At 34.7% G+C, this 17206-nt stretch overlaps 1 protein-coding gene across 2 annotated transcripts in view; it reads right to left on the reverse strand.

Moving 5' to 3' along the window:
- Nucleotides 1-17206, reverse strand: part of RELN (reelin) — a 514773-nt gene that overhangs the window by 432288 nt on the left and 65279 nt on the right. For both annotated transcript variants that reach the window (XM_037001388.2, XM_073238979.1), the window contains exon 2: nt 16837-16947. In XM_037001388.2, coding sequence (XP_036857283.2) covers nt 16837-16947 — 111 coding nt within the window. The remainder of the gene's footprint in view (nt 1-16836; nt 16948-17206) is intronic.

Consider the following 17206-nt stretch of genomic DNA (forward strand, 5'->3'; position numbering starts at 1 on the left):
AATAGACTGGTGGCTGTCATAGGGGTGGGGCTTGGAGGGATGCGTAAATAGGTGACAGAAAAATATTAGTGAGTATGTTTGGTATCTTGAATCTGGGCAGTAGTTACAGGAGTGTACACACATGTCATAATTCACCCAGCTGTATACTAAGATATGGGCATTATTTTATGTACCTCAGTATAAAAAATAATACATTTTTTAAAAGAAATATGGATATTGAGTGGTTACTCACCAAGTCTAGAAATGTGTATCTTTCAAAGTGGTGCTTTAGCTGAATAATAAGTTATTACATGTTCTCTGAGGGGACTTAGTAGTTATTGAAACTACAAATGTTCAACCTCATATGCCAAAGATCAAATATATATATAAATATCTGAACATAAATGCACACAAACAGTTTAGCAGCCACTCTGTTGGAGGGACCTCTTAAAATAGTGAGTGTTTTCCAAAGTTCTATAATACCACAACCCAGCAGAGAATATACTTTATACTTTACAACCAAGGACACACAAATATATACTTAAACAACCAAAAAATAAATAAAAAATCATGAAAAAACATGTACCTTTGTCATTATGTGTTGAAACATTAACAAAAGAATATTACATATTCTAAGGCTATGGCTCATCAAGACATAGGAATGTATATAATTGCTAAGTAAGTAGGTTGTGATTCCCCATCATCAGAAAAGCAGACTAATAAAACGAAGTAACACAATCACACTGCACTGATTCTCTTTCCTTCATTCTTTGAAGACAGGCTACTGTTAGGGCTGAAGTCTGAACATAAGAGACTAAATTATAACATTAAAATTCCTATTTCAATAACACTTCCCAAACTTTCAGTGTGTTAAATGTATGTGTACAAGAATTAAAATGTTATCACTACAGAGTTTTCTTTATTCATTTTCATTTATTTTTAGCAAAAATATTCTTCATTTCCACCATAATCTATGAAGCCATAGTTTTACCAAGTTTTCTATCATCTTCCTATTTGTTGAACAACTCAAAATTTCATTATTTACAGAACTTCTAAATTTTATAAGTTTTTTTACCCCCAGTATTTTCTTCACTGTAGTAAAAATGTTTTGATAAAAATATGCATTCATAAAGAAATAATTGAATTTTTAGCTTTTATCCAATGATTAAAATACTCTCCACACAAATGGAATTTTAAAACACTTAAATCTTTAAACAGTGTGTATTAAATGCATACCCCTACCCACTCACTCATTACTCTAAATGAAAAAATTAAAAATAGGTTTAAAAGCATGCTATTCTTTAATAAAAATGTTAACTTCTTAAAAAATGGCTTAATGTATGTGTTTTCAAATACTTTTGAAGAATAACATATTGGTAACTCCTGCATTAATAAAAACAAAGAAAACTGGCACTCAAGTTATTATTTTCTTCTTTGCGAATCTCCAGCTACCAGTTTCATGCACTCAGGTCCTAACTCTCAGCAGAAAAACACAGAGAAGTCTGTGGTCCAATTTCATGAGGATATTTTAAGGCTGAGAAAACCCATGTAATTATTAGGATCAAGAGGAAAGTAAATTAATGAAGCCTCAAATCTTATGTATTAGCAGTGGAGTAGCAGTCAGCAGTTGGTGTTTTAATATTTAGAGCCAAAGATACATTAATTCTTTAATGAAATGACCATCCACTTTAAGCACTCCAATGCTAAGCCAAGGTCACACAATCTTTACTCCACTCATGCTCTACTCTGGTTCAACAACATAATCTTTGCAAAGTGTGTATATTATTGATTTATTTCACAAAAACACTTCATCTGTAAACTTTCTTGACCAGCATTAACTTGGCACCAACTCATCAGTTAATTAACTGTTAACAGATTCTTCTAGATATGACTACTATACAGATATTTTATCTTCCTGTTAATTGGTAATTATGCACTGGCAAGAAAAACAGCGTTTCTTTCCAATTACCACAGAACTCAGCAATTATCTAAACTTGGCTAATTAGCCTTAGATAGCTGTACATCTTCTGGGCAAATTGTGTTTGATAATCCCTATTAAAATATACATGGTGGTTGTTGACTTGTAACAAGACAAAAAAAGTGGCAGTTCAAAGGGTATTAGATCTAGCACGAGGCAAATGTAGGCCTATTAAAATTTCCCCAACTGCTGTAATGAGAATGCCGAGGGTCATTTCTGCCTAGTTTACCATCTGTTTGGTTTCTGGCATGTGTCTCCGGTGTGAAGGGAGTGTCCTGAAGCCCATTTGGCTTATCACAGTATAATCCGGGAGTCTAAAGCAATTTCAGTCGTTTATAAAGTGGCACATTAAAATCAGAAGCTTACACATGTGGAATGAAAAAATCTGAAGAATAAAAATGATGCCATATAATGGAAATGGCCTGACTTTTTTAAAACAAGCAAGCAATGCTTAACAAGAAACTTTCGCAAGTACTGTATGTTAGTCTAGTATCTGCTTTCTACTCACCCAAATGTTAAGGAGATGGAAAAATAACTACTTTTTAGGCTCCTTCACCTGGAGCACACATTTAAGAAAAAACAGATTTGTATTGGGGCAGGCAACGCTTTCCTTAGATAGGACACAGAAAGCAATAACCATAAAAGAAAAAAAAATTGTTGGAGTTCACTAAATTTAAAACATCTAAGCATAAGATACCACTGAGAAAAAGAATAGAAAAGCCACTAATGGGAAAATATGTTCACAAAACATACATCTGATAAAGGACGGGTACCCAGGATATATTAAAGCACCTATAACTCAATAATAAAAGACAACTAAATTTTTAAAAATGGGCATAAGGTTCAAACAGACACTTGACAACAGTGGCCAATAAGCGGTCAAAAAGTGCTGAACATCATTAGACAGCTGAGAATGCACATTAAAACCACAATGTGATAACCCATATCCCCACCAAAATGGCTAAAATTAAAAACACTGACAACACCAAAAGTAGGGGAAGATGCAGAGCAATTGCAACTCTAATAGTATGTTGGGAAGAGTATAAAAAGGTATAATCATTTTGGAAAAAGGTCTGGCAGGTTCTTATAAACAAGACCCAGCAAAGCCACCACTAAGCATTTATTCAAAAAAAATGAAACAGATTCACACGAAGACTTGTACAAGTATGTTCATCATATCTACAGAATAATAACCAAAACCTAGAAACAACCCAGGTATCCAGCAATAGGAAAAGGGAAAAACAAAGGAACACTACTTAGCAATAAAAAGGAACAAACTACTGAAAATGCAACATGGATAATTCTCAAAAATTGCTATGTTGCATGAAAGAAGCCTTATACAAAAGGATATATATTGCATGACTTCATTTGTACAAAGCTCCAGAACAGGCAAACTAACCTATAGTGGAATAAAATCACAACAGTGGTTGCCTTTGGCAAGTGGGAGTTTCAGTTGGTGAAGAGGCATGAGGGAACTTTCTGGGCCGAAGGTAATGTTCTATATTTTTATAAGGATTTGAGTAACAGGTTTGTACATTTATCAAATCTCACCTTATGTATCTCTAAGATTTGTGCATTTCATTGTATACAAACTTTATATGTGTTCACTTTGTAAACGTCTTTCAACTTTGATGCATGATTGATATTTTCATAATGGAATACTAAAGAATAGATTGAGATAATCAAATTACTTTTTAAAATAACATCATTTCATTGATGAGTACCTACACATAATATAAAATCATGTAAATATAGCTGTGATAGCATTTCTTTCACCAATTTATTTGGTCACATCCGCTCTGCACATGGGGGAGTAGGTACCACTGTTTTTGTGTTTGATTTTTACGCTTCCACAAGTGTGCTTCTCTGGTGTGTTCTTATATGTGTGCTTATCTAGTGTGTGCCCCCAAATCTATTTATTCCATTTGAACTTATTATCCCAATATAATTTTATTAAATGTTATATAAACTAATAAAAAATGAACATTCCTAAAAAGAGATTTGTTTAGATACACACTAACTTGAATGCTTTGGACAGACTTGAAAAAAAGAACTAAAGAAATAAATGTTGTCTTAATTTATGGTGGAAAAGGTACCTGTAAAAAATTACAAAGTAAAAATCATAAATATCTAGAATTTTTCACTCAGATTTTTTCACAAGTCTCTTTATGTTCTTGCTTCATATTAAAAACACTAAAACTGGAAATGAGGTTTATGTGGAAAAAGCCTAGAGGTACTCTAATCAATGGACCCATATTTAAAGAACAGTCCTTAGTTGGCATCTGAAAACTGGCAAATATACTACCCAACTATCCTATTTAATATCAAAACTCACACAAGTACTCCCAGTCACCCTCTTCCTAGCCTAATCCTTCCCCATAGTACTGAGCCTTTTAACAAACTGTCTTTATTCATTCATAGAAAATAAACAACAAACATGTTTAACCAATTTCTTTCAACTGACTCAATAACAGTACTGACCATGACAAATAAGAGGGTTTCAACAGTTTCTTTAGTAAATGAGTGTGTGTGTGTATACATGTAGTTATATAAATTGTACTATAAGCATTTCCTCATGCCATTAAATATTATTCAAAAATATCATTTTAATCACAACATATTCCTTTTCATTTATACTCTTAACTTATTTTATCATTTTCCTCTTATTGGACACTTAGATTATTTCCAAATTTTTCCATCATAAATAGAGCTCTGGTGAGCAATGATGTACATCATCCTTTGTCTGCATTTCTGTTTTTTTTTTAATTTATAAGCAATTTGCCAAAGAACTGTTTTAATGGCTTTGTTTACATAGTGCCAAGTTGCTTCCTAGATAACCAAACCAATACACACCTGCATCAACAATAAACACTTATTTTCTAGTACTGATACTAGAATTAAGTAGACATGATTTTAAACATCTTTGCCAAATTAAAAATTTTTTTAATTCAAAACATTCAAGAACTTTGTAATTGTTTTAATTATGCACTTTAATAGCAGTGAGTCAGATTTTTTACTCATTTTTATTGGACATGTGTCTTCTTTCGCAAATGGTCTGAGTTTTGGCTACTTTTCTACTAGAGTACTGAGGTACTGATTGTTTTCTTTTGGTTCTATGAAGGCTAAAAGCCCCTTTACACCTCAGGAAAAACTCTTCTTCATCTTTTTGATTTTTTAAATGAGCACTTTTTAAATTCTTTGCTATCAGAAAAATTAGGAAAAAGAGAAGAAACAGACGTTTTAAGATTAAAACAATTCTTCCCATGCAAAAACAGACTGTGCAATGCAGTTCTGAAAAGAAGTAAACAGGTGTTCCTTGGGGGGAAAAAAAAGAAATCTATGTTACCATAAATTTTTTCAGATATCTCATTATGCTCTTCTTAAAAATCCACAATATGAGAAAGCATATTAAATGTATGACTCAACAATAGAGTGATAAATCAACTTTTAAAAGGGATAAAGGCCCTTAAAGACATTTCTCCAAAGATATACAAATGACTGAGAAACACATGAAAAGATGTTCAATACAATTAGTCATTAGAGAAATGAAAATCAAACCACAATGAGATACCACTTCATATCTACTGTAAAAAAACAAGAAGAAAATAACAATGCTGTGGAGGATGTGGAGAAATTGGGAGCTCATATATTGCTACTGGGACTGTAAAGTGGTGCAGCTGCTATGGAAACCAGTTTGGCAGTTCCTCCAAAAAATTAAACATAGAATTACCATATGACCCAGTAATTCTACTCCTAGGTATACAATATACCCAAGAGAATTTAAAATTTATGTTCACACAAGAACCTTGTATACATGTGTTCATAGGAGTATTATTCATAATAGCCAAAAGTGGAAAGAATCCAAGCATCCATCAACAGATGAATAGATAAAATACAGAATATCTATACAATGAACTATTATTCAGCCATAAATAAAAGTGAAGTACTCCATTCTTCAATATGCTTCAATATGGATGAACCCTAAAGATATGCTAAGTACAATAAGCCAGTCACAAGAAAACACATATTATATGATTTCATTTATATAAAATGTCCAGAATAGGCAAATCCATAGAGACAGAAAGTAGATTAGTGGTTGCAGGGAATGGGAGGAGGGGGGATCTGGGACTGATTGTTGATAGTAACGGGGTTCTTTCTGAGGTAATGAAATTTTTTTTGAATTAGTGATAAAGTTTGCAGAATGAATCATACTAAGAATCAGTGAACTGTACACTTTAAAATGGTAAGTTTTATGTTATATGAATTGCATTTCAAAAAGAATAAAAAGCATACTAAGGATTCCAAAAGTACTGTTTAACTTTGTTTAACCAGCATATTTCCAGCTTCTTTATACTGCAATACTCTTCTCTATTAACATATCATGAGACCCTAATGTTTGCAAAAACATTGTGGGAAACACTGTTCTAAAGAAAACTTCTCAAAATTCACTCTAAGATGTGGCTGATATCATCTCCTTGCTATAAAGGGGACAAGAAGAGAAAAAAAGAGAGTGGGAAGCCCAGGGGCTTGAAGGATGAACTTCATCAACTTCATAATTATCCTAGAACTTGTCATTTGTCCTAATTCTGTAGAAATGGAAAACCAAATCTTAATTGAGTTATTTTATTAGTAAATGATTTCTTTCCATTTTTATTATTGTTGTAGAAATGCTGTTGGATCATATAGGTTAAAAGTCAGGTCAAAAAGCATCTTCTCATAATGCAAATAATTAATTCTTTTAAAAAGAAAACAAGGATAAACAAAATGTCTTCCCAGAGCATGATCTCTGATAGTTTCATTTATTTTACTTTTAACTTTCTATCTACTGGAGTTCATGAGGAGAGGAACTTTACTGAAAGAGAATCAGAAATAACATAATTAACTAGATAATAACAACAAAATGGTTATGATGTATGAAAACATCTAAGAAGAAGAGCAGAAGGGGAGCTTAGACTGAACTTTTACCAAAATATTAACAGTTTTTTCTGCTCTGTTTTCCAAAATGTCAACTCCCACACTATCAAGAATCTTTCCATTCAGAGATTCAGAGTCCTGAAAACAGTAATTCTGTTGTGTGCTTGCCTCAGAGAGCAGCCTACGCGTCTTTAGGCTACATGCAAAACTCAGCATCAGACGGTTGAATAGAAGACAGAAGACAAGAGTGAAACAGAACTTGCATTTGGTAAAGTGCCTTTTATTGGACTCCTACATCTATTTTCAAATTCGTATGTTGCATTCATAACTATTTTTTAGGTGATACTAAGAATTTACTATTTACTTTTATTACCTTTTTAATACTTCAAAGATTATTATCAGAATGATTTCTAGGAAATAATAACATTACATAATTATTCTAAGTTGGTCTTAGATTTTACTGCCAGGAAAGAAGAAGCCAACTTTATCCAAGAGCAGTTGGATACCCAAAAAAAGGACTGGAAAACTTCAAGAGTAAACCACATTAACAACAAAATAATTGCTAGTTCCAAGTCAGCACTGGAAGTTGATTCCCTTAACCATATACTTCGATCTTTTTGCCCACTAAAGTGGACAATCTGGCACACTCTGTAAAGTGTCACTCTTGTAGAAAACAGTATTTCTTACCAGCAAAGACCTACAATTTCTAAGTAGTTTTTAAAATTATTATGTAAGAAAAAGAGAGAAAAGTATTCCAGATTGTTTTTACCCAGTGACCTTATAAGACCTTATGTACAAAAATGTATTTTTCAAAATTTTTAAAAACTTTGGCATGTGAAAAAGTGCCCCCATATAATAACCTAGTGCTCTATGCTTATTTGTTCACTGCTCAGTCTTTAAATACCTTCTTTAACAACAGAAACAAGGTTACATTTGCCAACATATTAGTGTCTCTTCACCAATAATTTTTTATCACTAACAGACAAAATTATAACAAAATAATTTCAAAAATCATAACATACAGCATAGTGTCAACTAAAAATGTAAATTTCCTGACATTCTTATTTATGAACAACCAGCTTACTGTTATTCTGAGCACATGGATTTGAGCAGGAATAAGGAACAGAAAGCAACTAAAACAACTCCTCTTCCCTAGGAATACATTTTTAAAGTACCTACAGTGGTTCCTAGGCACATATCTCACCAGGGCTAAGTTCCTCTGTCTAGAATCTGTGGAGTATCCAGAGAAAACTGACAAGTAAATTATTAAGGAGCTATTAAATGGATGAATTTTATGTGTGTTCTTTTTTTTTTTTTTTTTTTGCTTAAAGGAAAGAAAACAAGACCTAATTACTTTTTTAACAAACACTTACCATTTCAATTATGTAAGAAATTATATTTAAAAAGTGTTAAAGTTAAATCAAGGATTATATGTATCTATCAGCAATATTCATAATCATCTCACTTGATGTCATCTTAAAATATGTTCCCAAGAAATTAGAATCATTATATGACTCTGTGGTTGTCATTTTTGGACATATCTAAGAGATGAAATAAGAACTTCACTATCAAGTATCATTAAGACATCAACCTGCCCTAAGATATGAGCCTGGACTCTAGAAGTTCTTTCTAGCCCTTGATGCCACAGAAAGCACTTCATCAATCACTCTCCTATCTGAAGGCACTGTGGTGCCTGCCACCTCTAGGAAAGAAAGGGACAATGTGGTAGGCAGGATAATAAGTGTCCCCAAGATCCCCAATGATAAAATTTACATATATTTGTATAGTTTTGAGTATATGTATATATGTGTACACTTCCAGGTACATAAATTAGATTCAGAAATATCCTCAAGTTAAAGACAGTTTAATTCTCTCTCATCTATACCTATACACTTGTGCACATACATACATGCACATGAATTCTCTAAGGTATCTTTATTGATTTATTCATTCAGAAATATTTATTAGTGTACTTGCTATGTGTCATGAGAGTGAAAATGAGTAGACCATTTCTTGTACCCAAAGAGGTGTAAAGGTTTTTAAACTAGTAAACCCCACAGATTGTTAGAGATGCCTGGTGGAGAAGAGAGTGAAGGAGTAGAGAGCTCCAGAGAGGTGAGGGCCATGTAGGAACACAGAGGAGGGTCATACAGACTCAGTAGGGGAGGTGAGTCAGGACAGAGGCTCCAACAGTGGTAGGATGTTTGCCCAGCAGACAGAGCCAGAGGGAATTCCAAGCACTATGGACTGGGATTTTGGAACAGTGTGTGGATTGTTATGACTGGTACATGGGAGTATATGTGTGCATGTGGTGGGAATGTATGTGGCTCTAATGGAATAGACAGAGGCTGGGAAGAAATGGGGGCTGGGGACAGGCCGGACTACAGAAGAGGGGGCCTTTTTTTCATCAGGGTTCTTTTGGTTGTTTTAGAAACCAACTCAAGCTGGCTTGGGCTGCAAGGGGAGCTTAATGAGAGGCTACAGAGCCAGGTTTGAATTGGGGCTTTGCAACTCCCTACCTGTGACTTTGGGAGTTACATATCCTGTCCATGCCTCAGGTTCCTTACCTACAGAATCAGGATAATTATAGTAGGATTTTGTTAGAATCTACAGAATTAATACCTGCAACACACCTGGCACATAGCAAGTGCTGATAAATGCTAGCTCTTTTTATTATTGTTTCTTAGATCCCCAGAATACCTGAGCCTGGTGGGAAGAAAGCCTAAAATAAGAGGCTGGGAGGCTCTAGTACCTCAGGCAGCATCCTGTCTGTCTCCTGTCCTCTCCCTGCATGAGGTTCCTCTCACCCATGTGGAGGATGGCTGCACAGAGCTCCCAAATGTTCACATGTGTCTTCATCTAACTCATGAAGAACTGGACTGGGATTGATGAGTCTTGATTCCAAACTGCTGTACTAGTAATTTTTATTAGCTTAGCTTGGTCTCTCATCTTGTGGTTTAAAATGAGGCCAAAAGGTTAAGGTAAAAACATGATACAGTGGCCTATCTTCCCTTGAATGGCAAGAAAGAGAGTAAAGGAGTAAATCATCTCGATTCCTGCATTTAACCATTTTCAGGGCTGCCTTAGAACAACCTAAGCAGTTTGGATCTTCAGAGGTTTGAGAGCAGCTGATGAGTATATTTAAGGAATTTGGTGGTCCTTTTTCTTTGCATCCTCCTTAAACGTTTTTTTTCTAATTTGCACAGCCCTAACTCCTTTTAAGAACCTGGGAACTCTCAAAATGCCCAACCAATAAATAAAATGTAGTATAGCTAAATACAATGGAATATTATTTAGCCATAAAAAAAGAATGAAGTACTGATACTTCATAGATAAATGTGAATAAACATGGATGAACCTTGAAAATATTATCCTAAGTAAAAGAAACCAACACAAGAGGCCACATATTGGATGGTTCTAATTACATGAAATATCCAAAATAGGCAAATCCTTAGAGACAGAAAGTAGATTAGTAGTTGTCAGGAACTGAGGGGAAGAAGGAATGGGGAGCAACTGTTAATGGGGATGAGGTGCCCATTAGAGGTAATGAAATGTCCTTGAATTAGATAGTGGTATTGGTTGTATAACCTTGTGAATATACTGGAAACCACTGGAACATATACTAAAATGGCAATTTTATGGCATGTGAATTATATATTTTTCTAAAAAGTATCTGAGACTGGACATGATGTCAGAACACCTGATTTTAGTTCTCCCACTTACACTATCTGGTGTAACAGCCATACTTGCCCTTCCTAAGCCTTGATTCCTTACTTATACATGGGGGCAGGGGCTGAGCCAGGCCCCACTAAAGGTCCATTTCAGCTGTAAATTCCATGGGTAAGAAGCTGGGCACATATTCCCCCTTCAAATTAAAGTCAACCTCTCTTTTTCAAACAATCTGCCACTTGAACAATCTTCTCATTTTGCTTCCTATTTCAAAGAGAGATATCTCACTCTTTCTGAGTTTTTAGATAATTTATACATTTTTATTTTTTTATTATTTTTAAAATACTTTTAAAAAGTACCTATTTCAAGCATACATACTAGGCACTTGAATAAATAATCTCATTTAATCCACCCAACAATCTTGTGAACTAGGCACCTTTGTTACCATCCTCTTTTAACAAATGCAGGCAATGAGACTAAGGGAAGGAAAGTATGTGGCCCAGGTTAAAATAAGCAGAGCTAGGCATGGATCGTGAGCTGCCTAATTCCAAAGATCATGTAACAAACCATTGCGGTTAGTTGCCTTTCTCTACAAAGTCTTTCATTCGGCCTAAATCTCATGTCCCTCAATATTTGCTTTAGCAATTTGTGGACTGAAAATTCAACAGCTTTATATTCATCATGTCCACTGTTCTAGTAAGTGATTCTTTTTAGTTATATTCAAATTTGGAATATCCCTGAATTCTTTGTTATATGTCAAATACAAAACAGATAATACCATTTCTTAATGAAGATAAGACTGGCATACCCAAATGAAATAAATAAAGACCAAACTTAGGTAAATAGGAAATAGGAAACCTATTTCCTTAATTAATGACAATTTCATCTTTTGCTGGCGATGCTCCTTGTACCATTGGCAAGAGTAATTTGTTTAATTAACCTAGAGTCTTTTTGTTAATTACAGATTATCTACTATACCCTATGAAATGTCATGCCTTGGAATTCTTCATTATGTTTAAAATTCCTCAAGTATGTTACAAAGAATTTCTTTATAAAGAAACAAACAAAATAAATTTAACAAGATCATTCTGAGTAACTTCCTCTAGGCTAGTTAATAAATACCAACACTATACAGGACCCTACTTAATGCAGTGCCTAGCCCCCTCTTTACAGATATTAAGGCCTAAATATATGCATGTATTCATGATATATGTGTGTATCTCAATGTTAAGTTGGATGCCTAAGACAGAACTGCAGCTGATGTCCAGAGATCTCCAGGCTGTGGTTGTGAAAGGTTCTTAGTTTTAACATGAAGGATAGCCAAAAATTAGCTTGTACAGACCCTGTATTTTTATTTGTAGTGACAATAAAACAAAGAAGTAGCAAAAACTTGCATCCTGGCAATGAAACAGTAATATACAATCTAAATCTACTGGTAAGTAACATATTTTTAATCACTAGTACCCAATATAAGATTAACTAAACTTTCAAGTCTTTCTTAAAGCATTTTAATAATTCGTTTTGAAAACACATCCCTGTTCATCTAAAGTTACTGCCAAATCACATTGAAATAAATCAGATCATTAAGTTAAAAAATTCTAATACCATGTTTTAAAAATAATATTTAAAAATAATATTGAAAATATTAAGTTTTTATGTTAGTAGGTTACTCTCTATTAAAAATGTGGACACACACACACACACACACACACACACACAAAAAAAAAAAAAAAATGTGGCATGACTGAATGCTTAGGAGAAAAAATGTAAAAGAATCTTGGATCTGTTCACTACATTTCTCCCCAAATTTAGATTTTATCAAATCTGGCCATTTTAAGAGTTTTGTAACTTAAGAAATGATTGGATCTAGGATACCTAATCATTACAGAAAAAAGAAATGAAACACATAGGAAATTACAGAATCAAGTGAACAAATGTTCAGATAGTTGATGTGTTAGCTGAGCAAAATTGTCTAGAAGTTGCTAAGCACTTTTACAAATTTATGCAAGGTCTAACAATTTGAAGTATGGCAGCTACTCATCAGACCTGCAAACCTGATCTCAGGTTTTAGAGCCAGAATACCAAAAGTTGAGCAAAATGCTTTTAGAGCCAGAATACTAAATATTGAGTAAAACGCATTTCAGTCTCTCTAAAATGAACAATTTTGCATGAAAAGATATTCAAATAGCCCTTCATTGAGTGACCACAATGAGCCTCGAAGATTTACATGATTGAGCCAAAACAAGAGGGAAACATTTTTTTTCTTGGATGGCACAAAGAGATATTCATAATTAAACGTCACTCTTCCCTAGGGCAGCATGTTTTCTTATATTGACAAGCAAAATGAGGTATTTCAAATCATGCATTGCTGGCATACAGTCATCTTTTGCATAGCTATTGTTTTACCACATTTCTGGCTCTTAGGCATTTATCTATTTTTGGTCAGTGAGGCATGCATTTTAAAGAATTCTGGGTTTTGCATAAAAGGCCGTAGTTATGTTAATGGAATTACATTTATACAACAGCATCTTAAGAATAATTATGGCCTTATTTTGGCTGGTCATATACACATTTTATATTCAGAGGAGAGTGGCTGCAACTTTAGTGTCATAAGTACAATTAAAATGAACTGTAAGTGTAAAAAACTTTCAGAAGTACTGTTTTAGATGCAAGTATATGTTTTACTTTGTTTTATTCACGTTAGCTAGTTAAACATATTCACACATGAATCTTATGATATGTTGGGAAAATGCCAAACAAATCATGTTTGCTTAACATTCCATCAGTTAAGTCAGCCTAATAATAGATAATGTTTTCAATGACTCTTCTGTTCCACATTAAAGAATACCACATTATTTTAGCCAAGTCATACTATATATATAAAACTACTGAACTACCATAAAGCAGCAATTCTTTTACATTTTACCTTCTATGATCATTTTCCTCTACTTTCTCATCTGTACCCACTCAAATGAAATCTTTTTCAATTTTGTTCTTAAGTTGTAAAGAATATATTAAATATATCAAATTCTTAAACATTAATGTTTTTTTGCTTCCAAAAGTGACCATTTATATAAAAAGACACAACCTCCTGTTTTCTATTCAAAAACATTATTTATGAAGATTAAATCTGTTTAGCAATATTCAGATAGGTATATTTTCAGGCAATTACCACTATCACATAAGTACACACAAAATCCTTTGGATGTCAATGTAACTTAAAAAAGATCTCACTTATCTGTCCATGCATATAAAAATCATGTCCTATAAAAATGCCAAGCAACTATGGGGAAACCTAAGCATTTGGTTATGGAAGTCAAACTACCATCAGTGGGCTTTGTGTTCAGAAGCCTCTTCAGACCATCAACCCATTGATATAGGGCTGACAGTGATTGGAAAACTAAGTGCAATTTAAACTATTTAGAAGACAGTCTAATTCAAGTGAACTGCCTTTTTACAGCTTTCAGTCACCAAAGAAAATGTCTTGAAGCCTGGATGTCTTTAATAATTTCTGACAATTGCATTGTTCATTTTCTGTTTAGCTTACTAGCTAAAATCTGAAACAATGTACATGCGTTTTATATGTTCTTTAAAAAATGTGTTTACAACATGCTTATGAGTAACATTTAAAGATTTTTTCTCATTTAAGGCCTCCATCTTGGCAAGTTAGTTAGTTGCTTCATTCAGCCAAGTCCTGGCAAATCATCTGGATCTGTAAACCCCAGATTAATTCCACCTGAGAACTCTTTCGCACAAACACATACACACACCCCAGAGGAAGAATATACAAGCCCTGGACTGAGGAAAGCAGCTGCTTCAGTTATCAAGATTTGTAATTTTGGAATACTTAACATTTGCTGAGTGCTTTCTGTGTGCTAAGAGCTCTACATGTGTCACCTCTTTTAATCCTCAATGACTACTCAGCTTCTTCTGGAGCAAGCACCATTATTACCACCATTTCGCAGATGAGGAAGGTAAACTTAGAGAAGTTAATCAGCTTGGTTGGGGCACTGGGTCTGCCAGCAGGTCTGCAGGACTCCACCAGCCACAGTCTCCCTCCTCCACATTCTGCTCCTGCTTGGTGCCGATGCCAGCCTCACCGGGATTCCTCTGTCACATCAGAACTTATAACCACAGAACAGTCCTTCCACATCCACTCCTGGACGCCGCACTTTGTTCTCTATGTTGACCCCAGAATGATCTTTCTAAAATGAAAAGCTGTTCGAGTTTCTCCTCAGCTGAAAATTCTAAGTAGCTTCCCCTTCTCAAGATCCTGAAAGGGTCTGGTCTCCTATTCAGCCTTGCCACTTTCCTTCTTGATTCCAGGTCTAGCCACTGCAAGATTTTCTTTCAGTTCCTAGAACATAGCCAGCCTCTCCCTGTCCTGAGGCCTTTTCATCTACTATTCCTACCCCAGGTGGTGTATTCTGTGCCCCACCTTCCACAGACCTGTACCTAATTCCTACTCATCCTTCACTCCTCAGCTCATCCCACTTCCTCAGGAAAGCCTTTCCTAACTACATCCCATTTTACTCCAGACTAGCTCTAGTTTCTCTGTCACATCCTTTCCCAGTGCTCAATACTTTTCCTAGCTAGCCTCAGCAAGACTTGCTGTTACATATTTATATAGTCATGTAAATAATGTCTGTCACTCCTACTTAATTAATGTAGTCGAGTGGTTTTCAAACTTTAGTGTATATCAGAATCACTTGGAGTGCTTATTAAAAATCGATCACTGGGTCCCACCTCCAGAATATCCAGTAAAGCCTGGAACTCTGGGTCAAAGTTCCCCATGAAGCTGAGGCTGCTGGACGCAGGAATGATCCAGTAGGGTGGTTCTCAAACCTACGTAAACATTAGGACCATGTGGGAGCTTTAAAAATTACCAACCCCCAATTCCTGCTCCTAGATGCTTTGGTTTAATTAGACTAAGGTAGAACCCAGGATGTCTTATCCCAAATATTGTATCATTATACTAAAAAAATTATTTATCTAAATAACTGGATATTAAATCCATTTAACTGAATGTCCTAGACATTTTTATTTGTTCAATCTACCTACCCTACTCGTGGGTCCTCTTGTAACATAACAGGTTGTGTCATATATATTATGTACATATATATGATTGTAAGCTGACCTTTCCCTATCTGCAGAGCACAAAAAGGGTGGGGCTAAAGAAGTGGTATTTTTAGGTCTAACAAGAATTTTTTTCTTGAGGATTAGACCTAAGAAGTAGTTACCAATATATTGTAAAAGCTTATCTGGGATCTTTTAGAAATAGGGCAAATTCTCAATGTCAAATAACTTAACAAGATGGTTAAGTGGCTTCCAGGTTCCTTTGAGCCCTGAGGCTGAGAACCTTATCCTGGGCCAGCAGGGAGAGGACGCAGCATCAGCTTCACCACTCGGTGTCAGATACTGAGTCACCTGGGCAGAGCTACTGCTGAGATGCAGAGGCAGTGCCCTTTCATATATCAAAAGTAGGTAGAAGTTATTTATTCAATAAATAGCTCAGAAAGGACAAGTTGAACCCATGGCAGCCTTTGATAAGGCAATACTATCTTTCTCACATCAATGGAGAAAGTCCTGTGTAGTTTTTCAATTTTAGAGAAAGATCAGTGATTTCATTTCTTATATAAACTGTACACTAAGTTTGCATTTTTGATACTGAAAAGGGACTACTTAATCCCAGGTTGGTGTGTTTACCACATATGGGTAAACTAGGAATATTCAAATTGAGAATCGCCTGTGATCACCATATAGCCATCTGTTTCTCCCCATCAGGAACCTGCCAGACCCCTGATTTAACAACAAAGACTCCATGTAAGTGTTTTAAATATTAAATTGCATTCTTTTATGAGTACTCATAGAATTCAATTATTTTAGCAGTTACTATCTTCCACTTCATACAACACTTACTAGCTAAACTTAACATGTCACTTTTCACTTACTCCAGGATTTAAAGAACTGTTTCTAAAAACAGGTCACTGAAAAACTGCATGCACAACAGAGTGAATTCCAATTCCAGCAAGCTAAATGACAGAACAGAAATTACTTGACCTGCTCAGGACCAAGTGTAATAGTGGCAATAGGTGGGAAAGGATAGAAGGATCTTCACATAAAGGTCATGGCTGGCTGCACATTTACATGACTTAATTCCAATTCACTAAATTTCAAGCAAATGCACAAAGATCACTTCGGATTATTTTCTCTGAAATAATGTCTAATACTTTTACATTTCAAAAAATAAGGCCTAGTACTGACAATTACTGGTTTCCTATGAAAGGAGAGCTTACCAAATCCAAAAGCATTGGAACCTCCAATGCTCTGAGAAGCCTGAACACTTGTAGATGTATATAGTCCTGTCACCAGCAAGCCATCAAAGAAGGTGCTCGTTGAAATTGTCACTGAAAAACAGGGGGAGAAAAGAGCAAAAATCCTCAATTAATACTGCCAGAATAATGAGATACATTTCTGAAGTGTTAGACATTGTCAAAACAATCTTTACTCATTATTAACAAATTATTTTTACACTATTGCCAGTTAGTATTTTTTTTATATTAGAAATTACAGAGGATCAAAAAGAAGCTCAGAACTCCAATGTCTGTAATTGCTGGTCCTATTTTTAGTACATCAGCCCTATCTTTCTTCATTCATTTACACTTT

Source organism: Manis javanica, chromosome 6 (genome assembly GCF_040802235.1).
Source record: "Manis javanica isolate MJ-LG chromosome 6, MJ_LKY, whole genome shotgun sequence".
Lineage (NCBI taxonomy): Eukaryota > Metazoa > Chordata > Mammalia > Pholidota > Manidae > Manis > Manis javanica.